This window comes from Urocampus carinirostris, chromosome 12, assembly GCF_059441175.1.
Source record: "Urocampus carinirostris isolate Australia breed hairy pipefish chromosome 12, RoL_Ucar_1.0, whole genome shotgun sequence".
Classification (NCBI taxonomy): domain Eukaryota; kingdom Metazoa; phylum Chordata; class Actinopteri; order Syngnathiformes; family Syngnathidae; genus Urocampus; species Urocampus carinirostris.
The window spans coordinates 12,795,199-12,814,551 of record NC_142360.1 but is presented as its reverse complement, the minus strand read 5'-3'; the positions used below and the strand labels follow the sequence as shown (position 1 = coordinate 12,814,551).

Below are 19,353 nucleotides of genomic sequence, written 5' to 3'. Positions count from 1 at the left end.
GTTTTGTTAAAATAGTGTAAAATATCCTCTACATTTTCATTCTCCCTTCACAATTTGAACCCAAAAAAAATTTTAATTTGATGCCTGAAATGTAAAAATTTCATAGGTGCTCAATGCCTTAGCAAAGCACTTGTAGGTTTAACATGATTTTAAGTCTGATCATTTTGCCATTCAAAAATGAAACCACACTGCAAACTTTTATAAACGACTACTTTATTATGTAATGGTAACAGACACATTTCTACTCTTTTTGCATTTAAAAATCATTCCAAACTATGTGCTCCCATGCAGCATCGGAGTGTTAAGTTTTTATGACTCATTTTCAAAAGAAAACCGCGACAGGAGTAGGAATTGTTGGTTTTATAGTGCATTCGAAATATATTAGAATCAGGGGCTTTGAAACCAGGCGACCACTCAAATATGGGATGATGTGCGGACTAATGTGTAGCCTCCTCTTTAGCGCCGCCCTCTTCTTCCAGTTCCACCAAGGGAGCGTGCCGATTGGCCTGCGAACCCTCGGTGAAAAAGACTTTGCCGATCACGCCTGCCTTGGGCGCCCGAATGATGTGCTGTAGTCACAAAAAAAAAAAGTCTCATTAGCGGGTAATAGAGGTAAGATCGGGTGCAAAAAATATCCATCCCGTATCAAAGCCCAAACCCGAATGGTTAACTTTTGCGGGACCCAGCCTGAAGTAAACCCAAATTCCCACATTTATTTGTGAGAAGGAAATGGGATTTTGGCCATCTCAGACATGAACCCACCGCCTCCCCCTTCCCGGCGCATCCTGCTTTCCGTGTCGCCCAACACGGCACAGCCCCGATCGGCTGAGGTGGCACAGATTTGCCACAAAGAAAAACAAATGACAAATTGGCAATTCAAAATGATAATAAAAAAATCAGCGAGAGAGAGAGAGAGAAGCCCAGCCCAAATTAATGATAGACATTCAGGCCAGGGCCCAAGATCTTACCTCTAGCGGAGGAAAAAAAACAAGATGTTAATGTGGCTCACCTCCATTTTCATGGCAATCATAACCACCAGCGGGTCACCGACGTTGACCTTGTCCCCCGCCTTTACCAGAACCTGATGCAAAACAAGTCATGTCACCGAATGTTTCAATTGATAACGTGACCATATTTTTTAGTCTAAATTATAAAAACATGTGTCTTTAACCTATTTAGATGTGATGTCAAAAGAAGTACAATTGCCATTGCTACATTTATTTAAAGCCCCAATGTGTAATATTTGACCACTAGATGGCACTGTGTTGTCTGGTGCGAACGAGGACCAGTGTCACAGAGCACAGCGTGGCGGCGACCTAAGTGGGGATTCCACTCTCTTAAAGAAATACACGACCTATGATTTTTTTTTTTTTGTGACAGTTTAAAATTGCTATGGTAGTCCAAGTATTTTTACCTAGTGTTCAGATCAATGTTTTTAATTTACTGAATGGAAGTTTGTTTCCTACCACTAGATATTACATAAACCAATAAATATATTTTAGGCAATTATTTCACAAAACTATATTATTCCAATTTAAAAAAAAGAATACATAATGTGAGCCAATTGATCTGCTTAGGGAGCAATACTTACAAAATCTTCAAACAAGCCTAATTATTTCATCTTTTTTTAAATTTGATTATTTTTCTTAGTTTTAAAAATGCATGAGATTAATTTAAAAAACACATAAAATTGGCAAAATAATTTTGCACTTATCAAGTTTAATTTATCATTTTACTAAAATGTTAAAATTACAATTAAAAAAATGAGTTCATGATAAATTCTGAAATGAAAATCATTCGATACGAAATTAAAGACGTAAAGTTGGCAAAACGGATTATTTAGTATAGTTCAGAAAACGGAAAATTGAAGAACAAAGTCGCGTCTACACGATGTCTCTTGTCATTTCAAAGTATACTCATCACAGAAACATCACTATCTGTCTCAAACAAGACACCCAAAAATTATAAAGGCTGCACGGCGGCGCAGTGGTTAGCGCGTGCGGCACAGTTCTAAGGTCTTGGGAACCTCCTGTGTGGGTTCAAATCCAGCTACCGGACTTACTGTGCGGAGTTTGTATGTTCTCCCCGTGCTTGCGTGGGTTTCCTACCACATTCCAAAGACATGCATTTCAGGTGGATTGGCCGGTCCAAATTGTCCCTAGGTGTGAACGAGCGAGCGAGTTGTCTGTCCCTGTGTGCCCTGCGATTGGCTGGCAGCCAGTTCAGGGTGTCCCCTGCCCGATGATTGCTGGGATGGGCTCCAGCACCCCCGCGACCCTACTGAGGATACGCGGTGCAGCTAATGAGATGAGATGAGATAACTCGCGCAAAAGTATGACGTGGTTACCATCACGATAGTCCAGTGAATCTGACAGGGTAAAATATTTACTCGCAAGACACGTAATAATGACGACATAAAAAAAAAAAAAAAAAAAATCACCTAAAAGCATTTCTTCTCTGTTTGACTATCCCTGTAGAAATCTGACATTTCCAACATAATTTTACAGGCTGTATTGAAATCTGAGCCGGAACAAAACTTGCGTAAATGCATCCCGGGATTCATTTTTACACAGAATTATTACACTCAATTGACTTCTGGAAAGATAAGTCAAATATTTACAATGTCTAAAAATTGGTCAAAGTAAAATACACGGTTGCAAAGTTTTTTTAGAGCTATAAACTGCTCATCTCCAAGTGGCCACTTTTGGAAACGCCTACTGCTGGAAAAATGTGTAAAATACAATGTTTATTCTTTCAGATTGTGATCAAATTTTATAAGGGATCAGGTAAGGCTTCAAACTATTGTCTCGCAAGTTTTTCAGCTAAGATGCCCATGTTACATTCATCTGCAGGCATTTGATTGCAAAATAAAATCAGGCGAGAATAAAAACCTTCCATTTCTATGTGTTCCAACTCAAATTCCATTCAGTGATTATTTTTGGGACAAAACGTTAAGAGTGTTACTTTTCAATAGAGACCAAACGGTTTAAAAACAGTATTCAATTTACTTTGGGTGCTCCATTTTTAAGATGAAAAAATTAAGAAATGGTAACTGAACACCAAATCTGCTTTCACTGCAAATGTCCAGTAGATGGCCCCAATGCACCATAAATGACCAAGGAACAATCAACTTTGCAAATATAAAAGAATAGAAAAATGAGCATAACTTGATTTTCTTAGTTTATTTAATATAAATGAGCGTAGTAATCTACACACGATTCTTAACATCTGTTTGCACCAATATATCTTGAAAATCTTTTTCCACTTTCCGAAATTATTTTTGTTCATTGAAACAAGTACCGTGTTATCCTTCATTATTTTTCTTTCAACATCGGGCGAGCAGGACGTAAACGAAGTTACCTTCTCTACAGTTCCAGTCATGGGTGCCACGGCGCCGCCCTGCGAGGCCGATCCGCTCGTTGCAGCCAGATACTTTGGAACCGGGACGGCAATGTCTGCGCTTCCGTCCTAAAGCATATCACACACAAGCATTAGACGTGTGGAGCTGGATGCTGCGGAGAAACCAGGTCACTGCATCCACACAAGAAGTCCACTGTTTATCGGAACCGATATTTTGGGAATACAACGGATTCTTTAATTCAACGGGCTGATTATTAAGTCTCATGCAGCTGAGACGCTATACCTTGCTCCTATTCCTCCTTTCTCCTGCGACCCACCCCGAGCCTTCTGATTGGATACGCGACCTGGGGTGGAACCACTAAAGCAGGAGACAGCAGCAGCTCAACTAACTTGTTTCAACATGCCTGTGTCTTTGATGGAAAAGTGTGTGTGTGATTAAGAGATAGCATAAAAAGTGTGAACTTGTTTTAGAGGGTCACAGAGGTGGAGACTGATAAACTAATGTTATGATAATAGCTAAGTAATGAGCTCTTGTCATAACATTAGTTCGTCAATTTGGATCTAAAGCGGGACTACTCACGTTTTTCAATTTGCAGGCTCTGTTGCACTTTTTGTCTTAAGGGGTATAGTTGCATTGTCTTTTATTTTATTTTTCTTAGGTTGTTGTAAAAAGTTTCAGGGAGCTGTTTTTATGTATCTTCATACGAGTTGCTGCTAAGCCTAACTTAATTTCCGATCCGTTTTTGGTTTAAGTGAAAGATTAGTCATTTTAGTTGTATTGAAATTCTAATCCATACAATGTTTCAAAAATCTATTCAGGTTTTATTTGAATTCTTAACAAATATTTTTGTTTCTTTTTGTGTTATTAAAAGTTTAAGCTTCTACAGCAAATGAATATCAGCCCTGAAAAACTCATACTCAAACCCTAATCCACACTGTGCATTTCAAGTCGAAAACAACCACATCCTCCCTTCGATAATGGCAACATATGACGAGGAAGAGTGAAGCCGATCGTTGCAGTCTCTATGGTGAAGAAGAAGAAGAAGAATCGTCCGACTCACCTCTGGCTTCGGTGCCCTGTACACCAAGATGCCCGTTACCACCTCCGACTGGGATTCTCTTTCCATGAACTCAGGTACCTCCCACATGCGAGTCTAGCGCTACTTAGGATTATACTTAGGCGCCTCGAGTGACTCGAAGACTACAACAGGAAGCTTAAGCTCTCTTAACTCTCCTCAAATGTCTTCCTTTTATCCATTGGAGATCGGCGACTGAATGCAGTATTGAAATAAAAGTTCTCAGGTGAGCTTTTCCTGTCACTCACCGATGAGAATATGTGAACGCTGTTGTCCACGATCACCAATTTAGGCCGGGACTTGACGCCGTTGATGGAACAGCGCAGGAAGTCAACTTCGCCCTCCATCTCCAGCTCCCCACTCACATCAAACAATTCTTCGCCCACCTGGGAGATGAATGATTTTAGTTATTGTTTTCAGTCATTTCTAAATTCTTGTGTTCCAAGTTCCTACGCAATCAATCAAATTTTAAACAGTATTTTGGGCTTGAAATGAGTGGACTGTGTTTGTACACCTTTTTATGGCCAAATTCAAGCACTTTTTTAAGGACTTTCAAGGCAAATTTTCCAATTCCATCAAAAGAACAAGAATCTCAACTTTAGTTCCAAACCCCATCTCTAGCCCCAACCTTATTTTGGAACCCTGAAATCGATTTAAAGCCCTAACTTGCAACCCAAGCCCTCTACACCTAACCCAACCTTAACCTTTTTTCAGAACCCTACATTTAGTTTAGAACCCTAGCATAGGGCCTTAACCCTAGTTCCTAGCCCTATCGGTTTCAAATCAAGACCCTAGCTCTAAACCAATTTTGGAACCGTACATTCATTTAAGAACCCTAACCAAGGAGCTCAAACCCTAGTTCCTAACCCTAAAACCCACACCTGACTTAAGCTGTAAACCCTAGCCTCAACCTTATTTCAGAAACCTGAATTCAGTTTACTACCCTATTAAGGAGTCTAAACCTTAGTTTCTAACCCTAACTCCAATCCTATTTTGAAACCATAAAATAAGTTTAAAACCCTTATTTGAAGCCCAAACCCTAGCTCCAAACCATAACAATTAACCTAAGAAACATGGCAAGAATTTCAAGCATTTACAAACACTTTGCCGCAAATTCAAGCACTTCTCAAACCTTGAAAACACAACATTAAAATGCAAGCATTTTCAATTATTTCAACCACCCGTAAAAACCCTGAGTGAAGTGCGGTCAGGTGAGGCAAATTCACAAACAAATGAACCTACGTCATTCGTTATTTGATTGGTGGAGCAAGAAAGCACTGGAATTCACTGACTATAAGCCGCAACCTTTTCACAAAATCTTAAGCCGCAGTGTTATGCAGAGATGCGGCTAATGTATGGCCGCCCGGTGCGGGTTATGTACGCATGTTCCAAATGTTTAATCTTTTCAAAATGTATTGGATGCGGCTTATAGTCAGGTGCAGCTATAATCAACTGCAGCATAGATTTTTTTTTCTTACTTTAACTTATAAACTGCTCCTTTTGAATAAAAAACATCAATAGATAAATAATCTTCCATTATGAAAAAAATGGTCCATGCAACAAGAAAAAAATACTGAATGGCTTGACTTGCTTTTCGATGGATACCACACTCACCAACTTTTGTTTGTGGCAAAAGGTATGCAGCGAATCAGAATAATTCATCTCATTATCGCCCTCTGCCATGAGGTAAGAGAATTGCTTGCCTCCCTCTGAACGAGCAGACACTCAGCAAGGTAATACTTTATCAATATTTTTAATACAATTACTATGTAATGTAAAAAAAATGTTATTTTGGAAAAGAAAATCAAAAAAATTGTGAAGATAAAAGAAAGCTGAATAAATGTACCCATGTATATTTTCATGATGTCAGGTGGGGCACAATGTCACTGGTTTAAATGTATTAGCGTCCCAAAAAATGTAATGAAAAAACCTGATTTTAGGGGCGTCTCACCTGCATTATGTAGCTCCCGTCTTTGTTGTATGTGATGATGACGTCTATCTCTACAAAAAAAAAAAAAAAGATAAGTGGGGTTGCTACAAACTACTAATCCGATAACATGATAAATAATTTCAAATTAGAATTCTTTGTCATCAATAACAACAGTCAACATTGTTTACGACAAGACAACATCTGGTACATCTCTATATAAACTGTGAATCTAAATAGAGTTGTTGCATGTTTAATAAGGCAGCCTGAAATAATGTCTGATACAATTAAAGTTGAGGGACTCACTTTGCTCTCCCAGCTGCAGTGTCAAGCTCCTGCGCAAGTCACTGTTCATCCTCCACCCGCTACCAGAGCCAAACGGTGAGAAAGGATCTAATGGGCACAAACGCATATCAGATCTTCCCTCGAGCACCCTGCAAACAATCATACCTGAGGAGGCTCCCGCGAAATCTCGGGTGCTGTTCTTTTCGCGCAGCAGCAGGCCGAGGGCCCCCTGGCAGACGGTGGCGGGCGGGGGCGGAGACGGCGCGGGGAAAAGGTCGTGGTAGTGCTGCGGGATGAAGCTGGTGCTTACGTCGCCCGCCTGGAAGTCAGGGTGGCCAGACAAGCTCAGAAGGAAGTCCAGGTTGGTGCTCAGGCCCACGATCTGGTGGGGAAAGAACAAACACATAATAGACTATTGCTTTGAATTCTTTATCACCATTCGAAAATGGTAGCTCTGAGTAACTTCTTTATAAATAAATGAGAAAAACATGGTTTGTCTGTGCAGCTCCTTGAAACTTGGGGCGTAGGGGTTGAATGTTAAACCCACTCCCCAGAAAAAAAAGCTTATTCTTCAGCGCATATTATTTTGCTGAGGGACGTTTGATGATTTGATCAAATCGATGAAAAAAATAATACCAGAGCCTGTGTACCATATAAATACATCACTTAAAATTGATTACCTTCATGCTGTTACTTAAGAATATTGACCGTCATTTTTTTTCATAAATAATTGCTTCAAAGTGCAAGCACAGTTCCTTTGTAAAAAATGCCACAAAATTCTGCAAATGAGGATCACAACGTATAATCTGCAGGGTGATAGAGGGAGTGCTTGAGCTCTGTGCATGGCTATGCCCATCCCTACTACTCAATTTGCTCTGGGTGCTCTGCTGGCGTTTTGGCGTATTTACAGTTTGTTCTGTGGATTTTCATCACACGGTGTCTCACCCGTGAACATGGAATTTAATGGACTTTCATATAAAGTGTTACTTAGCGATGAACAGCAAAAACATTTTTTTGGGTCCAATAACAATAACTACTATAGTTTAAAATGTGCCATATATATATATATATATATATATATATATATATATATATACTGGACAGGATCGTTAGCATTCTCAGGGTTGCATTACAATAGGCTCTTTCACGCAAATGTGGAACAACATGGAGAAAATGTGCATGGCATCAATTTTGTCTCCGAGCCATATGTACTTATGAAAAAAAAAAAACATGTATGGGTCAGGAGCCGTAGATTCCTGTCCCCTGTTTTAAATGATGGCAGAAACAGCTAATTAAATGCTGATTAAATCTGACAAGCTCTATTTTTGTATTAATGATTACATCTCTAAATTTCACATACCCCCAAAGAGCGGTTCACCGATATTTGTAAAGCTGAGAGCTACTTTCTGTTAAAGGTTACTGCAAAGGGCTATCATTTTGACATAAAACCATATGATGTATGATAAGAGTTATGATATTACTGTGTTATTGCTATGTTATTATAATCTTATTACCAAGTTGTAAATATTAGATGTACTTGCCCATGACACACCACAGGAAGTGGTGCCCCTACGACCATAGTGGTTAAGGGATCAAACCAACCAAATATTAGAAGTAGGGTTAAAACAGGCTCAGTTAACACTAATAACACTAAAATACCCGTTAGAAATCTCCTAGAAAATAACAAAGACCCATCACCAGTGAGCTGTTTTTATGAACTATTCAGAGGGATACTCTGGTGTTCATCATAGTCTATCTGGTGCCCCCGGGAACCACGTTAGTCACCCCTGCCCTAGAGTGACTTCATGTCCCTCCAATAATCAAACCGGGATCTTACATTGTATTGCCTTAAGCAGTAGCGCAGTTTCTTTAAGGCAGCCTGCCGGTCTTCCCCCCACACCACCAACTTGGCTATCATCGGATCGTAATGAGCAGACACCTCGTCACCTGCAAACACGAGCTTCATGTAAAACCGCCTCGTTCACGAAAGCGCAGAAGGCGAACCGGCACCTTGTCTGACACCGGTCTCGATGCGGGTGTGCCGGTCCGCCGGCGGCGTGGAGAGATGCAGCAGAGGGCCCGCTCCAGGCAGGAAGTCTTCGCTGGGATCCTCTGCGTAGATCCGGGCTTCGAATGAGTGACCCGTTAGAGTGATGTTGTCTTGGAGCAGAGGCAGGCGCTCGCCCGCTGCCACCTGAGGAACGTTCCCCATGTGAGAGTCGGTTGGGACTAGGGGTGGGCAATACTGTGAATTGTTGTATTGATCGGATCCAAATAAATACAAAATAGTAATCGATCGATGCCGATCTGGTCCAGAAACTTTTTACTTGGAAATGTCATGGTCACTGAATAATTGATTACGTCACCCCTTGAATTAGTTTAGAATTTCAATCAAGACAGCGCAAAAATTCTAGGCACTAAATTGGTTTCATTTTTTATTAAATGACTATATTGCAAGGATTAAAAAATGAATAGAAATACTTCTATAACAACTTTCAGAACAAAGGCCAATAGATTCCAACCAGAAAAGGCAGAGATGTCTCAAAAATACAAATACTGTACAACAATGTCAACAAGACTATTAAAGTACCTTTTGTTACACAATATTTTGAAAATAAAGTCAATAATTTTGTACCTACTGATATTGCTTTCAATATTAAGGGTGACATCCTCAAGATATGAAAACTGCGAAAAGGTCATAACAGCTAAATAAAATGTTAAATATATTGGTTTATATAGAGTAAAAATACCAAGATCACCGAAGAGCGGGATGACGCTCAAGATAAAAATACAACAGTGACCAGATGATGAAGGTGCTGTATCAGAGTTAGCTCAGGAGACGTCTATTGCTACTGGTAACAATGAGAACAAGTACTACAGAATATTTTTCATGTGTGGGAGCAAACCACCAAAAGAGGCCTGAGGAGGTATAGACGCCACCAGGGCTGTACTTGCTCAAGCCACACCAAAGGAAGTGGTGCCCCGACGACCCTGGTGGTTAAGATACCCGTGAACTGTGAATTCAAATGAAGTATAAATTTCCCCTCATTGCCTCTGTTGCCAAGGTGACAAGGGAAAAAGTTTTCTTCAGAAATAATAGAATATTTACATTATTTGGTAGCAGTTTGTTGCTCTACTCTCATGTATTTATGTGAATTTGTGGTGTTGCCACAGTTGCATACCACAGAAGTTACACTTAGCAGTGTCCTTTTCTGTAGCATAGAAAAAAAAATCCACAACGCGCTGCACTTCCTTATTGACTTTTTGTAGTTCCTGGCATTGAGTGGATAGATTTTGCCCTCTATTGCCTGGCAGACAGAATGTAGCAGCAGGCCAGGTACAGAGAAGTGTTAAAAGTGTGCCTGTTAGTCGCACACTCAGGCATACGCTTAAAGAGTAGCAGAGCATGCTGAGCGAGAGGGTAAGTTGCACTATCTGTGTAGAAAAGCGGCATTTGGGGGAAATTGGTGGAGGACAATAAAATCAACCCGATCGAAGTACTTGCTTAGAATTCGTAAAATCTGTAGAAATTTAGCCTTCAATTACCCTTAGTTGCCACTCCACCAGGTCAGTCCCTGTGATCATCTCAGAGACGGGATGCTCCACCTGCAGGCGAGTGTTCATCTCCATGAAGTAGAAGTTGTGCTGGGCGTCCATGATGAACTCCACCGTGCCTGCGCTTGCCGCCAAAGCACGTCCCGCTTACGTACAACCGGCTCACTTTTGGGCAATTGCGTGTTAGCGCATTTTACCTGCACCAACATAGTTGACAGCTTTAGCAGCTCTCACGGCTGCTTCACCGAGTTTCCTCCGAACTTCAGCGTTGATGCCAGGCTTAAAATAAACGCATACAATAATTATAATAAAATGAAAATAATCCAAATAGCTCACTTATAAAAAAAATATCACACCCTAGCATAATATACAGTGTCAAAAATTATAAAAATAATCACATTTTATCAAACGCAACAGTGACTATAAGAGTGGTCAGTTTATTTCAATTTAAATTCAAAACCTGGAAGAAATATGACCTAAAAAAATAACATGGTGTCAAAGGTTTGTGTTACAGCCCTTACTTTTTGTGATATGCAAAACAAATTTGTCCTTTACCACTTGACAGGGAATAATCCATATAGTGATGTCAGTGAGGTGTCCTGTGGTACTTCATTAGCCTGGCGGCCCGCCAGTGCTTCCTACTTGGGCTAGCTCAGCGTCAAGTGAGAATAATGGCATATATTAGATATTAACACTGCTCTGCCTCAAAGTCATTCTAAAATTCTAAATTAACAGCAAATGTGAACTACAAAACAATCCATGTCATGTTTTTTTTATTCGAAATAGAATATATAATTAGCATAAATTAGAGTTAATTCTTGGGCATGTTCAAAGTATTCTTTAATTGTAGGTTGAAAATGGTGAAAGTAAGAAAATGACTTTCAATTACAGTTCAAATGCGAACCCAATACGCAAAGTAATCCAAGATAGCTGCTGATCATAAAGGTACACCAATTTTAGTAGAAAACTGAGGTTGAGATTTTCAAATTGTATGTATTCATATGGAGTGGCAAGATTGGATACATTGAGAAATAAAATTGTGAGGGACAGAAGTGGAGTAGTAAGGGAACTGAACAAGGGTGTGGATAAGAGAGTACTTTGTTGGTTTGGACACATGGAAAGGATGGATGAGGAGCGAATGTTGAAGAGGATCTACAGAGCAGAAGTAAATGGAAGGAGACCAAGAGGAAGGCCGCGATCAACGTGGATGCATGGTGTTATGAGTGCACTGGAGGAAAGAGGTCTAAATATAGTGGAAGCTAGAGCTCTTCTTGGTGATAGGAATGAGTGGAGAGGTCTTGTAAAAGGATAAGTGGGATGTTTAGACGTGTTCCAAGGGATGGGCAGGGCACCAGTATGATGCGGCATGGGTAAACAAGTGAAAGCTGTCGGGCCCCGCTGTTGAATAAGAGAGTGTGTTGTGTCACCCTGACCCGAGTGACATCGCTGCTTTCTTGTGTCCCGTTTCATCTGGAGGGACGAAAGCATGACCAATTTAGGTGCCGAGGTGCCTAACTTGTTTGGGCTGGCCATGGTCCAAAAATGTTTGTGTGTGTTTTTTGCTATTTTTTTCCCTTTTTTGTTTTCTTTGTTATTGTATGCGTTTGTCTTGCTGTCGGTCACCCCTCTCGAGGGATATGACCAGGGTAGATAAATGGATACATAAATGTATTCATTATAAAATTGCAATTTTGTGATTTAGAGGTTGAGGTCATTCTCACGAGTATGGCGGCAACTCACTGCAGGCGCTTCCTCGATGATCTTCTGATGTCTCCTCTGGACGCTGCAGTCCCTCTCAAACAGGTAGACGGCGTTCCCGTGCATGTCGCCGAACACTTGGACTTCCACGTGCCTAAGCAAGCACAAAAAGAAAATCCACGTCCAAAATCGGCATTTACTCTAGGAAAGTTACAAAACGTTCCAGCCGTCACCTGGGATCCTCCACGAACTTCTCGATCAGCATGACGTCATCGTCAAAGGATTTTCGGGCTTCACGCCTGGCGGACTCCAACTGCTCCAAAAAGTCTGAGTCAGACTTTGCGATCCGCATCCCCTGCACGCCGACAAGAAACGCGATGAACTCATCATACTGCTTACTTTCTTGAGCTCTAATCTCACATTCACCACTAGATGGCACATATTTTTATAGCTCCTGTATAGTTTTACTTGTTTAAAGAAAATATCCAGATAAGTCATTTAAATCTTTCTGGATCGATTTCTATAGCTTGTTTGCTCACCTTGCCACCCCCACCTCGGACAGCCTTTATCATCACCGGGTATCCGATCTTCTCAGCCTCCGCTTGCAGTCTCTCGTTGGACTGGTCATCGCCGTGGTAACCGCCAATGATTGGAACCCCTGCTGCCGACATGATGTGTTTGGAAGTGCTGAAAGAAAATTATCCGTCACTTTATTTCAACAAAATATGAGGACTTGGTACCATTCTTTAGCAGTGGTGTTTCTTGACTAGTGTGTCATGAAGATTTGTCAAGTCAAGTCATTTTTATTTGTATCGCCCTTAAACACAAGAGTCTCAAAGGGCTTCACAGGTTATTACACAGACTATTTTTTCAGACTATTATTTCACCATCCCCTGATCTGGAACCAACATTTGTGTACTGTGCAGCTTAAAATTGTCCCGTTTTATCCAATTGGCGACCAAAAAAATTGATATTTTTGTGCCTTTGTAAAAATGTGTGCGGTCTTACTCCTTACCAGAAGATTGCACCAGGTCACTTTTTTATGTATCAGATATTATCCGAAAAAAAATAATTTTGGTAGCTTTTTTTGTTTGAAGATGATGTTAAGGCTAACAACAACAAAAAAGAGAATAGCACTGTCACATAATTGTGCCAATTTGAAGTAAGTTTTTCCTTCCTTTGTCATAATTGTAACGTTTTCCCCAGATAAATAATTTTAACACTTTTCTATGAAACAAAAATTGAGGTTAGAGAACTAAATAATTGTGTTATTAACGTTGTCAAAGGATGATGTTTGATCTTGGAATTTTAAAAAAATATGTCTTTGCTCCATTGGCAAATAATTTTAATACATAAGTTAAATCTTATTTTACTGGAAAATAAAAGAATGAAGTAAAAATATGTTGAAACTTGCAGAGGTTTTGCCTATCTAATTTTACTGTAAATACAAGTTAAAGAAGTAATCAAAATAGAGAATTACAAAAAAAATAACTATCAAAATAGTAAGAAGTGAAACTGGGAGCAGAGGTGGGTAGGGTAGCTAAAAATGTTACTCAAGTAAAAGGTAGAGGAGGAGGTAGAGCGCTCGTCTTGGGATCAAGAGGTCGTAGATTCGATTCCCGGCACCTCTGTGTTATATGTCGAAGTGTCCTTGGGCAAGACACTCAATCCTTAATGCCCCCAATAAGCAGGTAGGCGCCTTGCATGGCTGACCACCTATTGGTGTGTGAGTATGTGTGTGAAAGGGTAAGTGTGGAGCACATTGTAAAGCGCTTTGGGAGGTCTTCATTGACTTTAAAAGCGCTATATAAATGCAAACATTTAACATTTAAAAATACTGTTGTTACTTCAGAATAATATTACTCAAGAAGAAGTAAAAGTAGTCATTCAAATACTTACTTGAAGTAAAAAATACAATTACTCGAGTACTGAGTAACTGTAGCAACGTCATGTTTATTGATTTTTTTAAAACAAGAAATCAGATCATCAAATTAAAAAATACATTTGATTTAAAACTAGATTAAAATAATCAATGTAAATTCAAGCGCTTTAATAAACAATAAAATAAAGATAGTATGAATCAAATACTTAAATTAAGCACATGTAGCCCATTTATAATAGGCTCTGCAAGCAGAACAACAAGCTAGCCCATGAACTCAACATGATGAGATGAGATGAGATGAGGTAGAGCCTGGCAGAGTTCTGCGTGCAAATAAATGCACCTTAGCGGAGACAGACAGACGTATACTTACTTTGAGGGGATTTCTTAAGTAACGACTTCAATGTTGTTTAATATAGCGTAGCAAGAGTACAATTTTTTTCTTCAGAAATGTATTCAAGTAAAAGTATAGATATTTAAAAGTTCTCCTAGGAGTACAACATTTTCAAAACGTACTCGAGGAATTGTAACGAAGTAAATGTACTCTGTTACTACCCACCTCTGACTGGGACTGAGAATTGCTTTTTTTAAAATATATATTTTCAATGGGCTGAGTGCACTAAAATTGTTGTTTCAGCTTTTGAAAAAAAAAAACAGCAATTACTGATCAGCTTTGGTTGTGTTATAACGATCCAAATATATATATCATCGATAATTATATCATCAAGAGATATATCTATATTTTAGCTAACCTGCATTGGCTCCCTGTTAGCTTAAGATGTGATTTTAAGGTTCTGTTGGTAGTGTACAAAATCATGCATGGACTTGCTCCCTCATATCCTTTAGAATTTATTTCGCCCTATGTTCTGGTCCGAAGCCACTTCTATTCTATGGCTTCTGCATGACCTATATTTCATGTTGACAATATCCATGTATTAATTGTTTTTGCAACATCCTTTGCAGCCTGGTCATCCTAGAAGCGGGATTACCTCGGGTGTAGCGGTCCCTTCCCAAGGTTTCTTCATTTTCCTCATGTTGAGGTTTTAGAGTTTTTCCTTGCCCTCATGTAGGTTTAGATCAGGGGTGGTGTAATAATAGTCTGCGGTTTGCCATAATCTATGGTCTGTACAATCCCTTTGAGACTCTTTGTGATTAAGGGCATCACAAATAATAATAATAATAATTTCCTTGTATTGTCATTCTGTGTAACAATGTACACAGAACGAAATGTCGATTGCACCTGACCCGTTGTAGCGAGCCGATGCAGCCGCAGCCAACAGAGGGCGCCGCCGACCACTTTTTAAGTCTTAGGAATGACTCGGCCGGGGCGCGAACCACCGACCTCCCAGTCTCAAAGCGGGCGCCTTACCATCTAGGCTACTGAGCTGGTAAATGAACATGACTTGACCTCTAGAATTACTTTTTTAAATTATCAGGTAAGGGTGAATCATAAAATAAAATGATAAAAATCTACGGAGTGCTTATATTATTTTATAAAAGTTTTGAGGGGGAGGGTAACAAATCTATACTAAAACATGTTTCCTTTGGCTTTAGAAAAGTTAAACAGACTGCTTTAGCGCACCTTTTGATGCCCATATCCCTGATGGCGGAGGAAGGCGGTCCAATAAAGATGATGCCGTTCTGTTTACAAGCCTCTGCAAACTCTGTGTTCTCAGACAGAAAGCCATAACCAGGGTGTACCGCCTAACACACACAAGCACAGTAGAAATGTTGTTCTTTAGCTTAATAAACTCCAAAATCTGATAACAGTCTAAAGCGCACTTACATGAGACCCGGACTTCTTGGCCACTTCTAAAACTTTCTCCATGCTGAGATAACTTTGCTGAGAGGGAGCTGGCCCAATGTGGTAGGCTTCATCTGCCTAAAAACAGGCAATATCTTAAACAGGGAACTTTAGATTTGTTTCAAAGAGGAGCATTGACCCATCTCACCATGGCAACATGCATGGAGTGTCTGTCAGCATCGCTGTACACGGCCACGGAGCGGACACCCATCTTCTTGGCTGTGCGCATCACTCGACAGGCGATCTCCCCTCGGTTGGCTATCAGCACCTTCTCGATTCTTCCAACGCCACCTGCCAAAAATGCCACCAAATCTTTAGTAGACTCTTTGCTATAAACATATTCTCAAATGTGTATACACGCCAACTAATTGCAACATTAAAATAAAAGATTTGGTGTTAAAAAAATAAATAAAAATAACACCTGAAATTTTAGATCCGAGTTAAATGAAATGAAATGATCTGCATTTTATATAGCGCTTTTCAAGTCAATAAAGACTTCCAAAAGCGCTTTAAAATGTGCTTCACATTTACCCATTCACCCACACTCACACACCAATAGCGGCCGTGCAGCCATGCAAGGCGCCAACCTGCTTATTGGGGGCATTAGGGGTTCAGTTTCTTACCCAAGGACACTTCGACATGTAACACGGAGGAGCCGGGATTCGAACTGCGATCTCTTCATCCCAAGACCAGCGCTCTACCTCCTGAGCTAAAAATAATTCAACCCTCACTAAATTGTTTTTGTAAACCCTATTAAATTTTAAGCTATACAGTAGATGAGGCATCGCGATTCGTTGTAGCGCACTGTAATACAAGTTGTAAAACCTCAACAAAATTTGTCTCTACATTGTGGACCTTAACAACAGAGTGAAGCAGGACAAACTTTTATTCCTCCGCATGTTCAATTATCATCCGGGTTGTGAGACGCAATGGGTTTAACAAACCGAATGAAGTAGTGCCGTTGAAGTTTTTATTATAGTAAAAAGAGAACAGAATATTCTAAGTTTGTGAACAAGGCAATAGTTTCACAAGTGCGCTTTCAAAATGTTTAAGAATAATTAATAGACCAGAGGGACGGAATACAGCAGGCTATGACAAAATAAAAAAATATAGTTTAATATTCAAAAAAAATCCCAGCATCACACTAGTCCTTTGTCCAGACTAAAGCCTGAAGTTGGTTTGATAAGACTCAAGGAAAGACCTTGAGGTCAGGGCACACAAATATTGAATCTTAACACCACTTGTACATGTAGAGGCTGTAAAAGTGCTAAGTGAACAGATACATTGAAAAGTCAAGTGAATAAAACAAGAAGTCAATAAGTACATTGAAATATATGGATGATCATAAGGTGCATTGATTGACACGATATGATTAACAACATTAAAATATTAATATAAGAATCGTACTGGAAACCTCATTCAGTTATGACACATTTCAATACCACAACTACACATTAGCAATCTGGAAAATCAACTTAATGCCCACAGCTAGCCTATTAAATGTTGTATATGCAACGGAGAGGGGATTATTAAAATGGAACTTGATGCCAACGTTTAATATACATTTCAGATTGATGAACAGCATGACCGTTACGCACCAAAGCGCATCACTTACCTCCAGAAAGGAGTCTCACTCCTCTTTTGGTCCATAACAATTTTCTAGAGAGGAATTAAAACGGGAAAAACATGATGAGTGTTTTGTGGTTGTGCAATAGTTGACAACTCTAATCATGCTTTTGGTCACTAGCTGCCAGCCTCATTTAACCTTGTTTGGATTTGATCAGGAGACAAACTGTGTGCAACAACCACCGCAACTATGGTCACAAGTACAAAGTTTTCACAGCAACTTGAATAAATGCAACGAGGTGTGTTTAACCTCTTATTTTCTGCATGTTAGCTCGGTGAACATTTGTCGCGTCCTAAAAGTTTTTGGCAGCAAGCTAGTGACAAAACAAAAGCCAAGAGCAACTGCTTGACGCGAACGGGACGGGTCATCATTTTGGACAAATTGACGTAAAAGTAAATTATTTACTCACTGCGTAAATATCCTAAGACCGTGCAGTGTTGGGAAACTAAGAATGACTGCTGCCATTGCTGTCGGCTACGATGATTGGCTTCAAGCTAGCTAGCTACAGCTAGCTTTTAATAGCTAGCTAACTAGTCGAGTTCAGTGAAGTGGAAAAGAAATAAAGCAAAACACGAACAAATTAACTGTTTCCGTCTGCGCCTTTCTGAACTACTTAATGTTGGGCAAAAGGATAAAAAGTCTCTATTTGGCTCACATAAAACTTGGTTAGCCCATTTGTATTTTATTTTTGAGCCTTACAGGCATTCGTTGTGTTGATAACCAATAAGCAAAGGTGATACGGAGGCGTGGGTGCTGCAATGACAGAAAAAAACAGCAGGTGGCAACATTAGCAAAGTATCAATTCCATTGTATATTTGGAAATTTTCAATGATAGAAAACCTTCAACGAATGGTTTAAAGCTTAAAGTTTGTCGGCAGTCATTTGGAAATAATCATGTTTCATTTTTTTCAGATGTGTAATTTGTGAGTTATAATTGTTTTTGAAATGCAGCATTCACAGACGTTTCTATTAGTGTTTTTCAGCCCCTTTTAAGCCAAGGCACACTTTTTTCATCCAAAACAAAATCTTTTAAAAAAAAACTACAACGGAAAGGAAGGAAAAACTCAAAAACCTCAGCGAGAGAGAACTAAGACACCTTGAAAAGGGGCCACACAAGATGAAATCTCCTTTCTAGGCTGATTGGATCCCTTAACCACTAGGGTTTAGGAGCACCATTTCATAGGATGACCAGGCAGCAATGGATGTTGCATTGAGTAACAATACACATAACATAGTTAACATCAACAAAAATCATAGGTAATATGTGAAATTGTTCAAGAAGTTGATGACAGCAGCAACACAGCTTCCCATCGCAGCCGGATGGTCAATGCAGGTGATGACATGCTTCAGGTACACTGACTCATCCCTTACTTATTTGACCACCAACCAGGCAACCGGAAAAGACGGGACAAGAAAAGTATGAGGATGGAATCAATCAAAAGCAATAGAATAGCAGTGTCTTAAGTCTCCATTTAAAAGCCTCCACTAAAGTTGCAGATCTTAATCTCAGGAAACAGAATATTCCACAGCACCGGGGCCCGGATGCAGAACGCTCGAGCCAGCAGACTTCTTCTTGGCTCTTGGAGTCACAAATACAGTGGAAGTCCCATGTAGAAACATAAGGGCAAATCAAATAAGAGCACATCCATGCAAATGTATGTATGTTAGTAGGGGAACCTTAAAGTCTCATGTTAGGCAGAACGGGAGACAGTGTAAATTCGCTAATATCGGAGTTATCTGGTCAACGTTTCTTGTCTTAGTCAAAAGTCTCTCTGTCGTATTTTGAACCAGCAGAAAACTTTTGGTGCTAGACTTTGGGAGACCAGAGGGCAATACATTACAGTAATAAAGCCGAGAAGTAATAAACGCATGAATTATAATCTTAGCGTCTGGTTGACAGCATCGGGCAAATCTTTACAAAATTAAAAAGGTGGAAAAAAGCTTTTCAAGTAATATTTTCCCCTTGTAACTGAAAAAAACAGATTAGGATCCAATATTACATCTAGATTTCTGACCGACTCACTTTGAATGATATTGTCATGATTGCCCAAGTGACCTTTGGATTAATTTTTTTGTGTGTTTTGGGACTTCTGGAGCCGTCCCTTGAGGGGGGGTTCTGTCATGATTGCCGAAGTGAAGACA

General features: G+C 39.8%; 1 protein-coding gene across 1 annotated transcript; it reads right to left on the bottom strand.

Moving 5' to 3' along the window:
* Positions 1 to 196: 196 nt before the first annotated feature.
* mccc1 (methylcrotonyl-CoA carboxylase subunit) lies at positions 197 to 17,926 on the bottom strand. The gene is made up of 19 exons (XM_088349890.1): positions 17,621 to 17,926; positions 17,200 to 17,243; positions 15,733 to 15,875; positions 15,567 to 15,662; positions 15,363 to 15,484; positions 12,441 to 12,588; positions 12,135 to 12,256; positions 11,944 to 12,055; positions 10,401 to 10,482; positions 10,195 to 10,322; positions 8,659 to 8,842; positions 8,486 to 8,595; positions 6,814 to 7,030; positions 6,670 to 6,756; positions 6,388 to 6,437; positions 4,685 to 4,822; positions 3,361 to 3,468; positions 1,010 to 1,081; positions 197 to 569 (listed from the first exon to the last, which is right to left on the bottom strand). The coding sequence occupies exons 1-19, from the start codon at positions 17,674 to 17,676 to the stop codon at positions 438 to 440; spliced, it is 2,151 nt and encodes a 716-aa protein (XP_088206016.1). The 5' UTR covers positions 17,677 to 17,926; the 3' UTR covers positions 197 to 437.
* Positions 17,927 to 19,353: the final 1,427 nt, after the last annotated feature.

What these genes read in the sequence shown, in the direction of transcription:
- mccc1 (XM_088349890.1), bottom strand. Translation starts at nt 17,676, where the DNA reads ATGGCAGCAGTCATTCTTAGTTTCCCAACACTGCACGGTCTTAGGATA. An exon ending in CCAAGAAGTCCGGGTCTCAT is followed by an intron (nt 15,485 to 15,566) that starts GTAAGTGCGCTT and finishes TGTGTGTGTTAG; the next exon opens with GCGGTACACCCTGGTTATGG. An exon ending in TGACTGGAACTGTAGAGAAG is followed by an intron (nt 1,082 to 3,360) that starts GTAACTTCGTTT and finishes GTTTTGCATCAG; the next exon opens with GTTCTGGTAAAGGCGGGGGA.